The 14,963-nt window shown below is 39.3% G+C and overlaps 2 protein-coding genes and 1 pseudogene across 3 annotated transcripts in view; 1 reads left to right on the top strand and 2 right to left on the bottom strand.

Annotated features, from left to right (window-relative positions):
* The window catches only part of CFAP43 (cilia and flagella associated protein 43), an 86,462-nt gene extending 81,712 nt beyond the window's left edge, over window positions 1–4,750 (bottom strand). Inside the window, exons 1-2 of one of the 2 annotated variants that reach the window (XM_039871273.1) lie at window positions 4,581–4,720; window positions 2,487–2,524 (exon numbers count right to left, since the gene is read on the bottom strand). Coding sequence is in view for 1 of the 2 variants with exons in the window: in XM_039871272.1 (XP_039727206.1) it covers window positions 4,581–4,737 (157 nt within the window). In the remaining variant the exon portion in view is untranslated. Of the gene's footprint in view, window positions 1–2,486; window positions 2,525–4,580 lie in introns of both variants that reach the window. The other variant, XM_039871272.1, reaches the window with a different exon arrangement.
* A 198-nt stretch (window positions 4,751–4,948) lies between these two features.
* GSTO1 (glutathione S-transferase omega 1) lies at window positions 4,949–14,663 on the top strand. The gene is made up of 6 exons (XM_039871274.1): window positions 4,949–5,130; window positions 5,355–5,463; window positions 8,848–9,070; window positions 10,731–10,829; window positions 12,632–12,738; window positions 14,442–14,663. The coding sequence occupies exons 1-6, from the start codon at window positions 5,097–5,099 to the stop codon at window positions 14,593–14,595; spliced, it is 726 nt and encodes a 241-aa protein (XP_039727208.1). The 5' UTR covers window positions 4,949–5,096; the 3' UTR covers window positions 14,596–14,663.
* Window positions 5,855–5,973, bottom strand: LOC120609892 (uncharacterized; annotated as a pseudogene).
* Window positions 14,664–14,963: the final 300 nt, after the last annotated feature.

The following is a 14,963-nucleotide window of genomic DNA, read 5'->3' as shown; positions in this document are numbered from 1 at the left end:
TACAGATGTCATAATGTACACCTGAAAATTATATAATTGTATTAACCGATGTTACCCCAATAAACTTAATTTAAAAAAAGATGGATTCTGTGCATATGTGCTGTTTTCGCTGAGGGTCAAAAGATGAGGAGTGATTGTTAGGGTGTGTGGGGAATGGGCAGAGGTCAGTTTTTGGAAAGGTATTAAGGCAGGACAACAGATTGGATGAACTGGGAAGGGCAGTATGAATGGAGCAGAGGAAGATGAGTAGAAAATACTGAAGATAAGGCTGGAGAAGGAGCCAAGGGCCAGGTAAAGGCCAAGTTGAGAATTCTGGTATTTATCCTAAGAGCCATGGAAAGACATTACATGGTCTTAAACAGGGGAATAACATGATCAGATTTATGTTTTTAAAAGATTATTCTGTCTGCAGGAAGATTATCACTTGGGTAGGGCAGTAGGGAGTATAGAAATAGGATCTGTTAGGAGTTGATTTTATGGCCCTAACAAAGGGAACTAAAGCAGGGTTTCTCAGGCTCGACACTATTTGCATTTTGGGCTGGACAGGGGTACAACACACAAACCTCACACTGTTCAAACACAGTAAGTCTTTTGTTTCAGGGGCCTGGGAAAAAGTGGAGAAGCATTCCTCTGGGGCAGGAAAGGGACTAGTCACAATGGTAGATCTCTAAGCTTGCAGTCATGCTAGGGGAATGCTGAGCACTGTATCCCCCAAGACGGATGGGACCTCTAAAGCATGACGCCCATGGCAGGGGCACCTCTTGTGACTCTCTGTTGGTGGCACCATGTCACATGTTTGACAATCTATGTACTTAGTGAAAGATTAAATAATGTAGGAGGAAAACTTCGTAGGAGCTGATGAAAGGGGAAACAGTTTATAAGAATGATAAAATACATTATAAATATAGGAATCAATTTTCATTGTGGACAAATATCACTTAAAATAGCACTTTAGGAGAGGATTAAGTACCAAGTTTTTGAAGACCATTGTTTATCATCATTACACATTTAAGATTTGAGTTTGAATAACTTCAACAAGATTTAAAATCCTCTTCAAAAGCTTCAAGTCTCATCTGCATTAGACTCTCCATTGAAACTTCTCCCAAAAGTTAAAACTTAAAAGCTCTAAAATCCATCAGTATATTTCACTTTATATCCTTTCATTTGACTTGCCTTCAATTTCCTTTACTTTATGGGTCTTTCATATTACTTGTGTTCCCTTAGACTAGAAAGAAACAGTGATTTCCAAAAAAATATATGTCCTGTGGCCATAAGTTTTTACTGGTAGAAACCTGGACTGACAAGTTTATAATCTGGTGTTTCATTGTATTTTATGACAAAAGCTTGAGTCCACAAGAAAATGAGAATGAAGTGGTGAAAATATCTGGGTTCAGATTATACTCTCAGAGGCTAAGAGGTTTACAGAAAAGACCCCTGAACCTAAAAGTTCATGTTCTTCTTCTGTCTCTGCTTCTTACTGGGTGGGTGATAACTGGAAAAGTCACTGAACCTTTCTGAAATTTAAATTCATCATCCGTAAAGTAAATGTGATAATATTTTCCCTGCTTATCTTCATAGGGTTGTTATGAGGATCAAATGAAATAATGAATATGAATAGAACTTTATATAAAATATGCAATACAGACACATGGTCCTGTTACATAGTTGCAAGTTATTTCCCTCTTCTGTTGAGCCCTGGAATGAAGATGATTTACATGCACACTGACTGCATGCATCACGTTCAGGCTGGCTACCTGGTTACAAGGCTATGCTAAGTTTTTTTTTCTGAGTACATAGAATACTATTGGGGGCTAATTCTAAGAAGAACATTCTCAAGTTCCCTTAAATTATTAATTAGCATGAGTGACACAAATTTATATTCTAAAACAATTATGAATTGGAACATATTAATGGTATGATCTGTTTTTAAAATGAAAGAACATGAAACAAAATTTCACCATGCATCTCACATGGTAACAATAAATAATGTTTCAGATATCTGTGTGTGTATTTATTTTTATACTTGATCATTAAATAAAATGCATTTTTCCCTTTAAAAAGGTCAATAAGTACTTTAGAGGTGTTTATGAGGGAGACATAGTGTATTTCATCAAATCTAAGATAAAATGATAAGGGGAAAAATCTACCAATAAAATTACAATAGAATTCTTTCTCATCACCCAGAATTTTTATTTTATACTTATTGAAAGAACGCTTTTAAACTTAGATGTTTATCACAAAAGAACTCAAACTTATTTAGAAATATATTTTTATCCTATATTACTCTTGTGCAAGTATAAAAAAGAAAATATAAGTGACATAAGCTAAGATGTTACTACAGCTTCTTCATTTTTAGAATACAGCTCTTTTGAATAACAATTCAAATCAGTCATAAGCATTCATTTCCCCAACATCCTCCGCCCCAGCATTGTCCTCTGTGCCAATAAGAGCATTTCATTTAATACGCAGCAAGAATACTCTCTTACTATCTCTGGGATCCTCTTCCAAGCCACTGACATCCACTCTGCAAATTTAAGCACAAACAATAACATCTATGTCAGATGTCGGGACTGCACCCAGCCTAGTGATTTTAAGACATAGCCCTATTTTCAGAGGTGTTCAAAAGTGAAGAAATGTATAGCTTAGAGAGACAGTACCTAGAAGGTATGTCTTATCCCTAGGATCTTTTAAGACTTGATCTTTAACCAGCAGAATCAGTTGAGGTTAGCCCACTCAGGTTAATTATTGACAATTACAGATGCAAAAATGCGAAATACTGTGTTTTCCCCTGTGGCTAACAGCAGTGTGTATCCAGATATTCACATGCTAGGCACATAACCCCAAAGGGCTTGGAGATGAGCCACTATAATACAGAGCAACGCTACAGTCTAGTAGTTTCCTGGAACGCATATTTTCTTCTCAATTTATTTCTTTGATGAATTAATTGTTTACTTTATTAATATATTAGATCTTTCAAATGATTACAACAAAATGTTATACTAGTCATACTAATTAGAGAACCAGCCATTCCAAGTAAAAGTTCTCAAATAATACCTTGATCTGAAACTTTTAGTTTGGTCAGTCAGAGGTTTTTCCTGGCCAAGTTTAAATTTACAGGGTTAATTTCCATGATGTCATTAATGTGCTAAAAGACCTCGTAAAAAGTTAATTTTCTAAAAAAGAGTTAAACAAGATCCATGTTTTAGCAAAACTATGGTCTATTTTTTTCACTTAGTATTTTCAATGACAAACAATTAGTTAATACTTATTCTGTGTCAAGAACTGTTCTAAGTGCTTTCTATATATTTACTAATTTAATTCTTCGAACTCTGTAAAAGAGACATTAGGTTTTTCTGCCCCATTTTACAGATGAGGGAACTGAGACATAGAACTTTCCCACATTCATAGGATTAATAAGCGGTTACTATAATTCATATGGTTTCATAATAAATTCATATGTCGAATTACAAATTTTTAAGTTCATATATTGAAGCTCTAATCCCCGGTACCTCAAAATGTGACTTATTTGGAAATAGGTTCATTGTAGTTGTAATTACTCCAATTAAAATGAGGTCATACTGGATTAGGGTGGATGCCCCCCACCCCAATCCAATGTGACTGGTGTCCTTATAAAGAGGGTAAATTTGGAAACAGACATGCACACAAGGAAGGATGCCATTTGAAGATGAAGGCAGGGATAGAGTGATGCTTCTATGCTGGAAAGAATGCCAAAGATTGCCAGCAAACCACTGGAAGCTAGAGGAGGGGCACCAAACAGATTCTCACATTCTTCAGAAAGAACCAACCCCATTGACACCTTGATCTCGGACTTCTAGCTTCCAGAATGGTGAGAATAGATTTCTGTTGTTTAAGCCACTCAGTTTGTGGTACTTTGTTACTCTAACTCTGGGAAACTAATACAGGGCTGGAGTCAGGTTCAAACCCAGGCAGGAAGGCTGGAAGATCCAGTATGCTTATTACCTTACTCTCCACCTCTCTCATAATAGCGCTAATCAAAATAAAAAACAGACCCCCTGCCCCTGCAAATAAATGGCACAGGAGTCACCAGCTTTCAAATCTAGACAGATAAGCAAAACATTGACTAGCTTTCGTCATATCCGTACCATGTGCCCTGGAACCTCTCTTTCCTAACCCCTAAGAGGGGCTGTTTGAGCAGACGCTATGGCCAGATATTTTTCAAAGACCCATGGGACTAAATTTACTCAGTCTACCTGACTGACTCTGAGCCTGTGCCCCTACCAGAGCTTCGAAATCCAAATGTTTAATAGATTTTTGAAAGCAGAACCATCTGAGGTTAGAATACCCAATTCGTTTACTTTGTGTTGAAATTTAAAGGATGTGTTCTATGGGTGACAGTAGGGGCAGTGGCCTTCCCAGTAGTTATATTAAGCTAGTACTGACAGAAAAAGGAAAAGTCTGTCCAGATGGATGGGCAACCTGTCCCTGCGCCACTGACAGGAACCTTTGGAGAGTACGTTCTGGAATGGTGAGCCAGCCCTGGGCCCAGGCCACAGGCCCTGAGGTTAGGGATGCCTTGGAGAAGAAAGAGAGCTACCTACCATCAGATCCGTGCCACGTGAGAGCGCCTCGAGCGCGCTTCCCAGTGAGGGCCGGAAATATGGAGATCAGGGTCAGGAGCGGACCCGCGTGGAGGGCTGACGGGAGACCACAATCGTTAGTGGTCAGGCAATGGCCCTGAGGGTTTCTTTTGTTCATCTCCTCGTGGACGCATCTCTCGGCCAGCACGATACGCTTTGGCACAACCACCAGCTGCAGGGGTTTAAGGGCGATCCCCACAAAACCAGGAAGGCGAGCGACAGGTGGGCGTCTCGGCGGCGATTTCCCGCGAGGCTTTGGAGTTGCGGAGGCTGCGCGCGGCGGTCCAGGCTGTCCACCTGGGTTCCTATGACTTTGCGCTGCGGGAGCACAGAGAGGTCATAGGAACCTGGCACAGGCGGAGTTGGCCCCCACCCCTGATTCGCACTTGTGAGGAAGGAAGGGAGGGAAGAAAGGGACGACCTACTTGCTGAATCGCCTGCAAACGCGGAAGCGAGATCAGACTGCGCTTCGCCACGATGTCCGGAGCATCAGCCAGGAGCCTGGGGAAAGGTGAGGCTTGCCCGCCGCGAGCGGTGGGGTTAATCTCGGCGACCCCCGGCCGCGGGTCCCGGTGCGGCTGCTCCGGAGCCGAGACTCCGGGAGGGCCCCCTACCTCAGGGAACAGGGTTGGGCTGCAACACGCGGGACCTCTCCACGGCCGGCCTGGGGGTGGCGGGAGGCTGAGGGTCCCCGCGGCTCTCCGGGCCATCACCGCCTTCGCTTCTCCTCGACAGGGAGTGCGCCCCCAGGACCGGTCCCGGAGGGCCTGATCCGCCTCTATAGCATGAGGTTCTGCCCCTTCGCCCAGAGAATGCGCCTTGTCCTGAAGGCCAAGGGAATCCGGTGAGGACCGAGGCAGAGGCCGCTACCTTAGCCCGCCGGGAACCTGCAGCTACGGGCGCCTGGAGGTCGGGTGGGGTGGAGGAATGTCGGATGGGTACCCCGGAGCTTCCTTTACTGCAAAATAAATTACTATTCTCAGCCTTTTCCGGGAGCATAGCAAGTTACAGACTCTCTCTCTGTGGAGCGGGATGGAGGGACTGCCACAGACTCCAGCAGTCTAGGACACCCCCTTTAAATAACATTTTATGGATTAGAAAAACTAGGGCGCCAGTAAAGTTAGTGACAGGCAGTAAGCCGCCCTTTTAGCTATGGTAGATCGCTGATTCTTCGTCCACTGCCCTTTCACTTTCTTTCTTTCTTCTTTTTTAAAATTGTTATTTATTATTATTTATGCCTATAGCACCTGGTCTTCCTAGGTGGTCTCCCATCCAAGTTCTAACCAGGCCCGACCCTGCTTAGCTTCCGAGATCAGACGGGATGGGGCTCGTTCAGGGTGGCATGGCCGTAGACCATGGACTGTGGTGACTCTACTGGGGCCTGAACCCAGGACTTTATGCGTGTAAAGCAGATGTGCTAACTGCTACACTATGGGACCACGGCCATGCTCCTTCACTTTCACTCCACTTCTCTATGTTCGCTTTATATAACTGCTGTTATTCCGTTCCCTTATCGAATAGTCAATAATTAACCCTCGTACAGAGTCCAGACCTTCATCTTCCTGGTAGAGTGCTGAGTTAACTATACACACATGTTCCTATAGGTTGGGTTGTTGGTTGAGTCAAATAAAGTGTCTGTGCCTAAAAATTCGGTCCTTTATGAAGCCTAATTGACACTATCATGGTTATTGGCACATGGGTTGGCCACAAGAATTATGCAGTAGTCACTTGTCTTTTTCCTGGCAATGCCAAGTATTCATTCATTGGAACCACCTCCCTTTGGAATCTGTGGTGTGGAAGTTTAAAACATAGCCCCCATTCTTAAATTTTCCATCTATGTGCTTAAGGTTTATAAATGAATTTTAGTCTTCTATGGGAAGAATTAGGCAATTCTTTTTCCTAAAAGAAATGTAAGCTGTATTCTAGAGAAAGAAAATTTTTAGGATTAGCCATCACTTCGTTAAGATTGGCATCTTATTTGGATGAAATCAATTCTGAACACAGCGAAATACTCAATATTTAGTAACATTTATCCAAAACACTGTATTTTATCCAAATACTGTAATATTTGCTATATTAAAATTCTTTTATTACAAGTAAAAGAAAATCAATTCAAATCGGATTGACGACTTATCTTGGGCTCATGTAAGTGAAAAGTCCAAGAGCAAGACACAGCTGGATTTGGGACACAAAGTCCTGGGTTCTGTGCCTCTCTGCAACTCTTGGTCAGAAACAACCTTCCTTACTGGGACAGTTTTCCAAAGGAAAACTGAAATGATTTTGCCATTATAGTGTGTGTATGGGGCGTGGAGAGTGGTCACGGCTGTCAGGTAGTGCAAACGACAGTAATCTGCTACACTGATGGATCAGTTTTGAGTCCCAGGAGACTTTCATCAAAGAGGTACTAGATTTTACCACACGATATAACCTAGCAAAGCATGGTTTTCTCTAAAGGTGCATCGTTCAACTTGTGGCAGAAGTGTTGACTTGTTGGCTCACAATGCCAGGTTACCACCAAACGCACATGTGTTCTGAGAACCTTCTTTATCACAAAAGCCTGGGATCTACCTTTGGTTTTCATAGTATAAAGTTTCAGAAATACTGATAATTCCTTGGCAGGGGGCCTCATTTTTCTTGCATTGGCTTTTATCTGAGTGTCTAGTATTCTCTCAGCACATGAAGCTTCTACTACACACACACACAGACACACACACACACACACACATGTTTGTTTCCATGGGGGATTACTTATTTAAATCCTCAAAGTAAATGCTTTTCTAGCTACTGCAATAGATAGAAAAATAGGAAACAAAGTTTTGGTGTATGTTATTTTTGAGTAATCCATTCTATTGAGCAGTTATCCAGCTTTGGCAATTATGTAGACTTGGCTTTAGCAGTTATGTGAAATTTTCCTCTTATTTCCTCTAAAATCTCTCAGGCAAGGTACAAATTAGATCTAATTACAGTCTGAACATAGCCCCAGGCTTCTCCTGTTTGCTTCCTTTTGGGTTGACTTTTTATGATTTACCATGCAACATTTGAAAAAAAATATCAAGGCATGGAGATTTAATCTGAAAGCTTATTTTATGGGTGGATTTATTATTATTATTATTATTATTATTATTATTATTATTCCTTAATATCCTTGTAAAAAGCAAGGAACTTTCTATTCAAATTAGCAAAAGGAATTAAATTTTATCATGTTGATTTTCATATAGTGGTAGTGGACATAATTCAATTTGTTGCCTCATATAATTTACAATTAAGATACCTCTTAGTCAAAAATAGAGTATCTTATTGACAATCGTGAAGCATTTCCACTTATTTATTCATTTATTCGACGAATATTTACTGAGTTCCTATTTGAAAATATTTTTATTTTATTCAAAGCATTTAACTCTATAATTTGCTTTTATGTGTTTATTAATATAAATGAGACACATAAGATTCCTGCTTTAATGGAGCTTACATTCTAGGGAGCTGTCATAATAGACATGTAAATAGGTGATCAAAGTAATTTCAGATACAGATGAGTTCAATGAGGAAAGTAAACAAGATGATCATGGAATGGAGGCTCTCAGCTGCTTCAGAACAGATGGTCAGGAAGGGCCTCTGAGCATGTTAGACCTGAGAAGACAGGCAGAGAAGGCAGAGAACCAGTAAGTGCAAATGCTCTAAGATGAGAACATGTTTGGCAAATTCAAGGAATATAAAAAAGGCCACTGTGGCCAGATCATAATGATTAGAGGGAAAGTCCGTAGGAAACAAGTATGACAGGTAAGCAGGGGCAAGATCAAATATGCCTTGCATGTCAAAGAAAGTGGTTTAGAGTTTATTCTCTTTGCTATGAGGAAGCAGGAGGGTGGTCTGATCTAATTGTCTTTTCTCAAAGCTCCACCTGGCTATGTATGGAGAATGGATTGTAGTGAGGCCACAGTGGAAGCAAAGAGGCCACTGGGGGAATATTGTAGGGGTCCAGGTGGCAGATGATATTTTGGACGAGATAGCAGTGGTAAAGGTGAGAAGTGAGTAAAGTTAGAATATGATTTGGAGGTCTAGCTGACAGGTCTTGCTGATGCATTTGACTCGAAGAGAGGGGGCAGGAGGAAGGAATCAAGGCTGAGTTGGCTCCTAAACTTGGGGTCTGATAGCTAAGTGGGTGGTAGGACCTAAGAGGATTTATTCAGAAGTACAAAAAATGTTTCACTCTCTTCGTTGTGCCTTTCAGGCATGAAATCATCAACATTAACCTGAAAAATAAGCCTGAGTGGTTCTTTAAGAAGAATCCCTTTGGTCTGGTGCCAGTTCTGGAAAACAGTAAGGGTCAACTGGTCTGTGACTCTGCCATCATTTGTGAGTACCTGGATGAAGCATATCCAGGGAAGAAGCTGTTGCCAGAAGACCCTTATGAGAAAGCATGCCAAAAGATGTCCTTTGAGTTATTTTCAAAGGTGTGTATATGAGAAATTCAGCTCCCATTTGAAAAATCTTTGCTTTTTTAAGTGACAGCAGTGCTGTCATTAATGGTTCAGTAATTTGGGAAAGGAAGACAAAACAGGATTATAGTCTTGTCAGTTCTGATGTGTCCTTCAAGCCCTTTCTTGATCAGTTTCTGTTTACCTCTCTAAAGTTACTCCTTTTCACTTTTCTACTGACATTTTTATATTACAGCCATAATGAATGTTTTCAGTTTTCCCAAACTCGTCACCTTATCAACTCTTGCTGGAGGACTCTTCCCCTTCTCACTTTGCCTGGTCATCTCCAAATCCTTTTTCATCTATCTGCTCAGATATTGCTGCCTTCTAGAAACTTGTCCAGACGGGCTGCATGCCCAACTCTGTTCCATCATGGACTGACGTTTCCCTGTCGGTGACCGCTTGCCTTCTTACCTGGTGTGTTGCACCAGGGCTGTGAGCAACTCGTGAGAGTGAAGGCAGTGTTTCTATTACTGTTGGCTCATTGCCTAGGCTTACGACTAGCTCTGCCACTTCTAAGTTGTGTGACTCTTAGCAAGTTACTTATTGCTTTATCTCGTGCCTCAACTAATCATTGGTAAAATGAGTATAATTGTTCCCGCCTCATAGATAAAACCCAATTAAGATAAAAAACCAAGAGCAGAGTCCAACACACAGTAGATACTTTGTGTTCTTGTTTTGGCCAATGTCTACTTTGTGTTGGCAGTAGCTCCAGTGAAGGCAAGCTGTACTGACATTGATGGGATTTCGGGGAATTCTCCTGTAATTTTATGAGTGCCTGTTTAAACTAGGATGAGTAGACTTCTGTCTTTTGCAATGAGATGATACCAAAGACTGAAGTATTAAAATATACAAACCACTACAGCATTAAAGCATGTGGCATTACACCTGTCAGGTCTTCAGGTAGTAAGTCCCCTTTCATCAGTCTTCTCACGTCTTTCTTAAGGTAGAAATCAGAAAAATTCTCTTCCTCAGCTCCGTTTTGCAGCTGGGGCCAAGGCCTTAAACATAAGGTCTGAGGCTCTCCTGTCAGGTATATACATGATAGAGTTCAATTCAGAAATAAGCCATGTGAGAAAATAGGCTTGGGGGGGCGGGGCACTGGTTCTGGGAGTGAGAGTGGCTGGTGGCAGAGCTTCTGGCTTTCAGGAGCCATGGTGGTTGCAAGATTAAATTCTACAGTAGAAACAGTTTTGGTGCTGGTGGCATTAATTACTTCAGAGTCCAGTTTCTGGCAGTGGTACAAACTGTAACCTCTAGTTTCAGCTCACTGGCAGCAGTGGGTGCTTTTCATCAGGCCAGTCTGAGCATGATTTTGGAATGTTCCAGCTTAGTTCCATGCCTGTTTGTTCAGCTTCTCAATAATTCAATGAGACAGTATTCTCTCAAGATATTTTTGGCTCAAACTTGCCCAAGTGAGTTCTGTTATTTGCAACTTATAAAATCCTGAGCAGTACAGCATGTTAGGCCACAAAATTTGTTTCTAAGATCAGAATATGACCTCTGTGAACACACAAACTGGTGTGTCCTTGAAGTTTCTAGAACACTGACACTGGGATTATGGGGGTTCTATTGTGCATTTATGAGGCCGGTACAATTAGCTTCCCACCAATAAATTAAATTATTCTCTGTCTAGGTACCATCTTTGGGAGGAAGCTATATTAGAAATAAAAATAAGGAAGACTGTTCTGGCATAAAAGAAGAACTTCGCAAAGAATTCAGCAAGCTTGAGGAGGTAATCAATCACTCCACCTAGCTTTTATCAGAGTAAATGATATACTATATCTATCCTCTTCTTCCTTCTACTCTTTTCTTCATATTCCCATTTTCCAAATCATTTTATTAGCAATAATACCAAATAAGAAATTTTAGTTTATAACAGATTGCCATAAGCTGTTGTGTTTAAGATATAAACCAAAACACCTAAAAACATTTTGTCATGGGCTTGCTTTTAAAACGTTTTGTTGGACTGACATTAAAATAACAAGGAAAAAAGGAAATTCACCAACATTTTTACAATATGTCACCTGTTTGTTTTCATGCTTGTTTCCAACCTGTGTCCATGCATTAAAAAAAAGATTAACATAACTGTCATCAGAGCATAGATACCATTCTGTTCTTTTTTTCCACTAAGTATTATATAATAAACTTTTTCCGCCAAGAAGAGTTTGCCATGAATCTTACACTTGGCAAAGCTGAGCTGTGTTTCACCTCCTTTGGTGGAGAGCTGCCATTTGGGCCTTTAGATTGAGTCTTCCTCTTGCCTTTGAGACATTCCAAATAGGTAGATTTAAACAATCAGTCTATAATGCAGAATGTTATATGGGCCCTGAGAAAAATGATAGACGTTTTATAAAGGGTAAGTTGGTTTTGTGTTGATTAACCAGATAATATTCTCAGTTCCCCCCTTGACAAAACCATAATTCCAATATACCTTCTTAAATTTCAGAAACATATTATTTGTGCTTGGTTTTCAAATAATTTTATTTGGCATCTGTTTAATAGTCAATCTAGTTATTTCCAGTATATTTTAAGTAATTTTTTTAATTGAAGCATCATATGCAGAGAAGTACTGAAAGCCTAAGAGTATACCTTAATGAATTTTTATAAAGTGAACATAGTCAAGGAACCAGCACCCATGTAAGAAACGGAATATTCGTTTTGGCTATTTTTTGTATTTTATACAAATGGAGTCATGTAATATGCAATCTTTGGGGTCTGGCTTCTTCAATTACAGTATTAGGTTTGTGAAGTTCATCTATGTTGTGTGTCATTCATTACTATTCTTTGTATAGTATTCTGACATATGACTGTACCACATTTTTAAAATCCTTTTCACTCCTGATTGACAGTAAACATTTTTATTTTAGGGCTATTACAAGTAATGCTGCAGTGAACATTATTACACATATCTTTCGGTGAATGTAAGTTCACATTTCCAAGTAGAATTACTGGGTTATAGAGTATGCATGCACTCAGCTTTAGTAGATACTGTTAAAACATGGTTGTAAAAATTTACATTCCTATCAGCAGTGGTTCCATACCCTTGCCCACTTTGTCTTGTTCATTTTAGACATTCTAATAGATGTTCGTGGTATTACATTGAGTTCTAATTTGCATTTCCCTGATAACTAATGTAGTTGAGCACCTTTCAAATGGTTATTAGTCATTTGGACATCCTTTTTGTGAAGTGTACGTCTTGCTCAATTTTCTGATAGGTGTTAGCCTTTTTTTCTGTTGATTCCCAGGAGTTCTTTTTATATTCTGAATACCAGTCCTTTGTTATATTACAAAGATCTTGTACTCTGTAACTTATTTTATGTTTCTCCACCTTGCAGTTTATTTTGTTGATTGTTTTGTTCATTTTAAACAGATTCTAAAGCTTAATGTGATCAAATAGACAAAAAGCCAACTTGGATATGTCTGGGTAAATGCTGTGGCTCTCACCTCACTCTATTTAACTCAGCTGCATCATCTCTGATGATGAGTCTTACGAGATGCACAATAAGAAGTATTCTTATGCTGTTTAATATTCAGGTTCTGACCAATAAGAAAACAACCTTCTTTGGTGGCAATTCACTTTCCATGATTGATTACCTCATCTGGCCCTGGTTTGAACGTCTGGAAGCACTGGAGTTAAGCGAGTAAGACATTTGAATATTTTGTGCATGATTTAGGATGATGATAATTGGAACAGTATATGTTGACCTTTTTTGGAACAAAAATTAAAATATTTCATACAACTAGTATGAATGGGAACAAGCAGACAGGAGGAAAGACTTGAGCACGTCATATACCTACATTCACCCCTCCTCCCCATCTGGGGGTGGGGATAGTTCTGTGACATGTAGTAACATGATTTTAAAAGAAATTTATTCCCTCCCTCCTGGTTAAATATCCATAAAAGGATGTACATTTCTACGAGGCTGTCATGCAGGATTGACCAATGCTACCTCCCATTTACCAGTAAGATTCCCATACTGTTTTTTAAAGTTTGGCAGCCCCCTTGGGTTACTCCCACTTAAAGCTTAGGGCTATTCAGGGCTACTTTTTTATTATTCTTTGAAAACATTTTCATTTATTAAAAATTTTTAAAAATATAAGTATAACTGGTATACAACACTATATATGTTTCAGGTATACAATATAATGATTCAACATTTCTATACCTAACTATGTGATCACCACAATAAGTCTAGTAATTATCTTTCATCAGGCAAACTAATCACATTATTATTGACTATATTCCCCTTTACCTTTGTCACTCCCTCCCTTGTGGTAACCATCAGTTTGATCTCTATTTCTTTTATAAATTTTTCAATTACAGTTGAGATACAATATTATATTAATTTCTGGTGTACAATATAGTGATTAGACATTTATTTAACTTATGAAGTGATTACTAAACTAAGTCTAGTACTCATCTGACACCATATGTAGTCATTATACTATTACTGGCTATATTCCTTATGCTGTAGTTTACATTCCTGTGACTGTTTTTATAGCTAGCAATTTGTACTTCTTAATCCCTTCATTTTATAGTCACAATCTAATCATAGATGGGTTGTCTTTCATGTTCTCATTTAAAAAAGTTATCAGGCTTTCACTTTGGAAAGGTTCTTATGCTAACTGAGCAAGTCACTTCACTCTAAGATTCCTGTTCCATAAAACAAAGACCTCTACAATATTTTCCAAATCTAATACAGGCATACCTCAGAGATATTGCAGGTTCGGTTCCAGACCACTGCAATGAAGCAAATATTGCAATAAAGTGAGTCACAGAAATTTTTTGGTTTCCCAGTGCATATAAATGTGTTTATATTATACTGTAGTTTGTTAAGTGTGTAATGGCATTAAGTCTAAAAAAGCAATGTATATACCTTAATTAAAAAGTACTTTATTGCTAAAAAACCCTAACCATCATCTCAGCCTTCAGGAGTCATAATCTTGGCTGATAGAGGGTAATATCAAAGAACAGTAATCACAGATCACCATAACAAATATAATAATAATGAAGAAGTTTGAACTATTCTGAGAATTACCAAAATGTGACCCAGAGACATGAAGTGAACAAAATGCCCTTGGGAAAATGGCACTGGCAGATTTGCTCAATACAGGGTTGCCATAAACCTTCAATTTGTAAAAAACACGGTATTCTGCAAAGCACAATAAAGTGAGGCATGTCTGTATTCTATGATTACATGCATTTTAAAGAAATATTTTCAAAGAACTACTTTAAGATTAGTGAACAAAATGAAACTGCAGTGATAATGATGATATATAGGCGATTTTGCAATACCTTCCAATTTAGTCTAGCTTACATTTTCATTCTTTCCATCTCTCACAGGTGTGTAGACCACACTCCAAAACTTAAGCTCTGGATGGCAGCCATGAGGGAAGATCCCACAGTATCAGCCCTCCTCACTGATGTGAAGACCTTTCGAGGTTACTTAGATCTCTACTTGCAGAATAGCGTAGAGGCCTGTGACTACGGGCTCTGATGGGAGCAGGAGTCAGCAATGAAGATATTTTCCTTCACTAAAATAAATAATAATCTGCTTTCATTTTACCAAGTACTCTCATGTCTCATTGATCACCTTCTCTGAGTTGACATCGAGGCCTATGGAGTTTCCTCAAATGACTCTGCAGAAATGTAAACATATTTCCTGCTCAGGATGCTCAAATGACTCTCAGGGTTCTATCAGTTTATGCTGAAAACCTCTAAATTATCTCTAGTGAGATCTAGACTTCAACCTAGATTTCTAACTGCCTACAGGACATTTCCAAGTGGATACCCTGTTGTCATGAGATGCCTTTTCAAGTTTGTCTTTGGAGTTCTGAGTTGAGAAACTTTCAATTCCTCATTATT

The sequence above is a fragment of the Pteropus medius genome, unplaced genomic scaffold, assembly GCF_902729225.1.
Source record: "Pteropus medius unplaced genomic scaffold, Ma_sr-lr_union100, whole genome shotgun sequence".
Lineage (NCBI taxonomy): Eukaryota > Metazoa > Chordata > Mammalia > Chiroptera > Pteropodidae > Pteropus > Pteropus medius.
The sequence above is the reverse complement of the archived record's forward strand: the minus strand, read 5'-3'. Positions and strand labels throughout refer to the sequence as shown.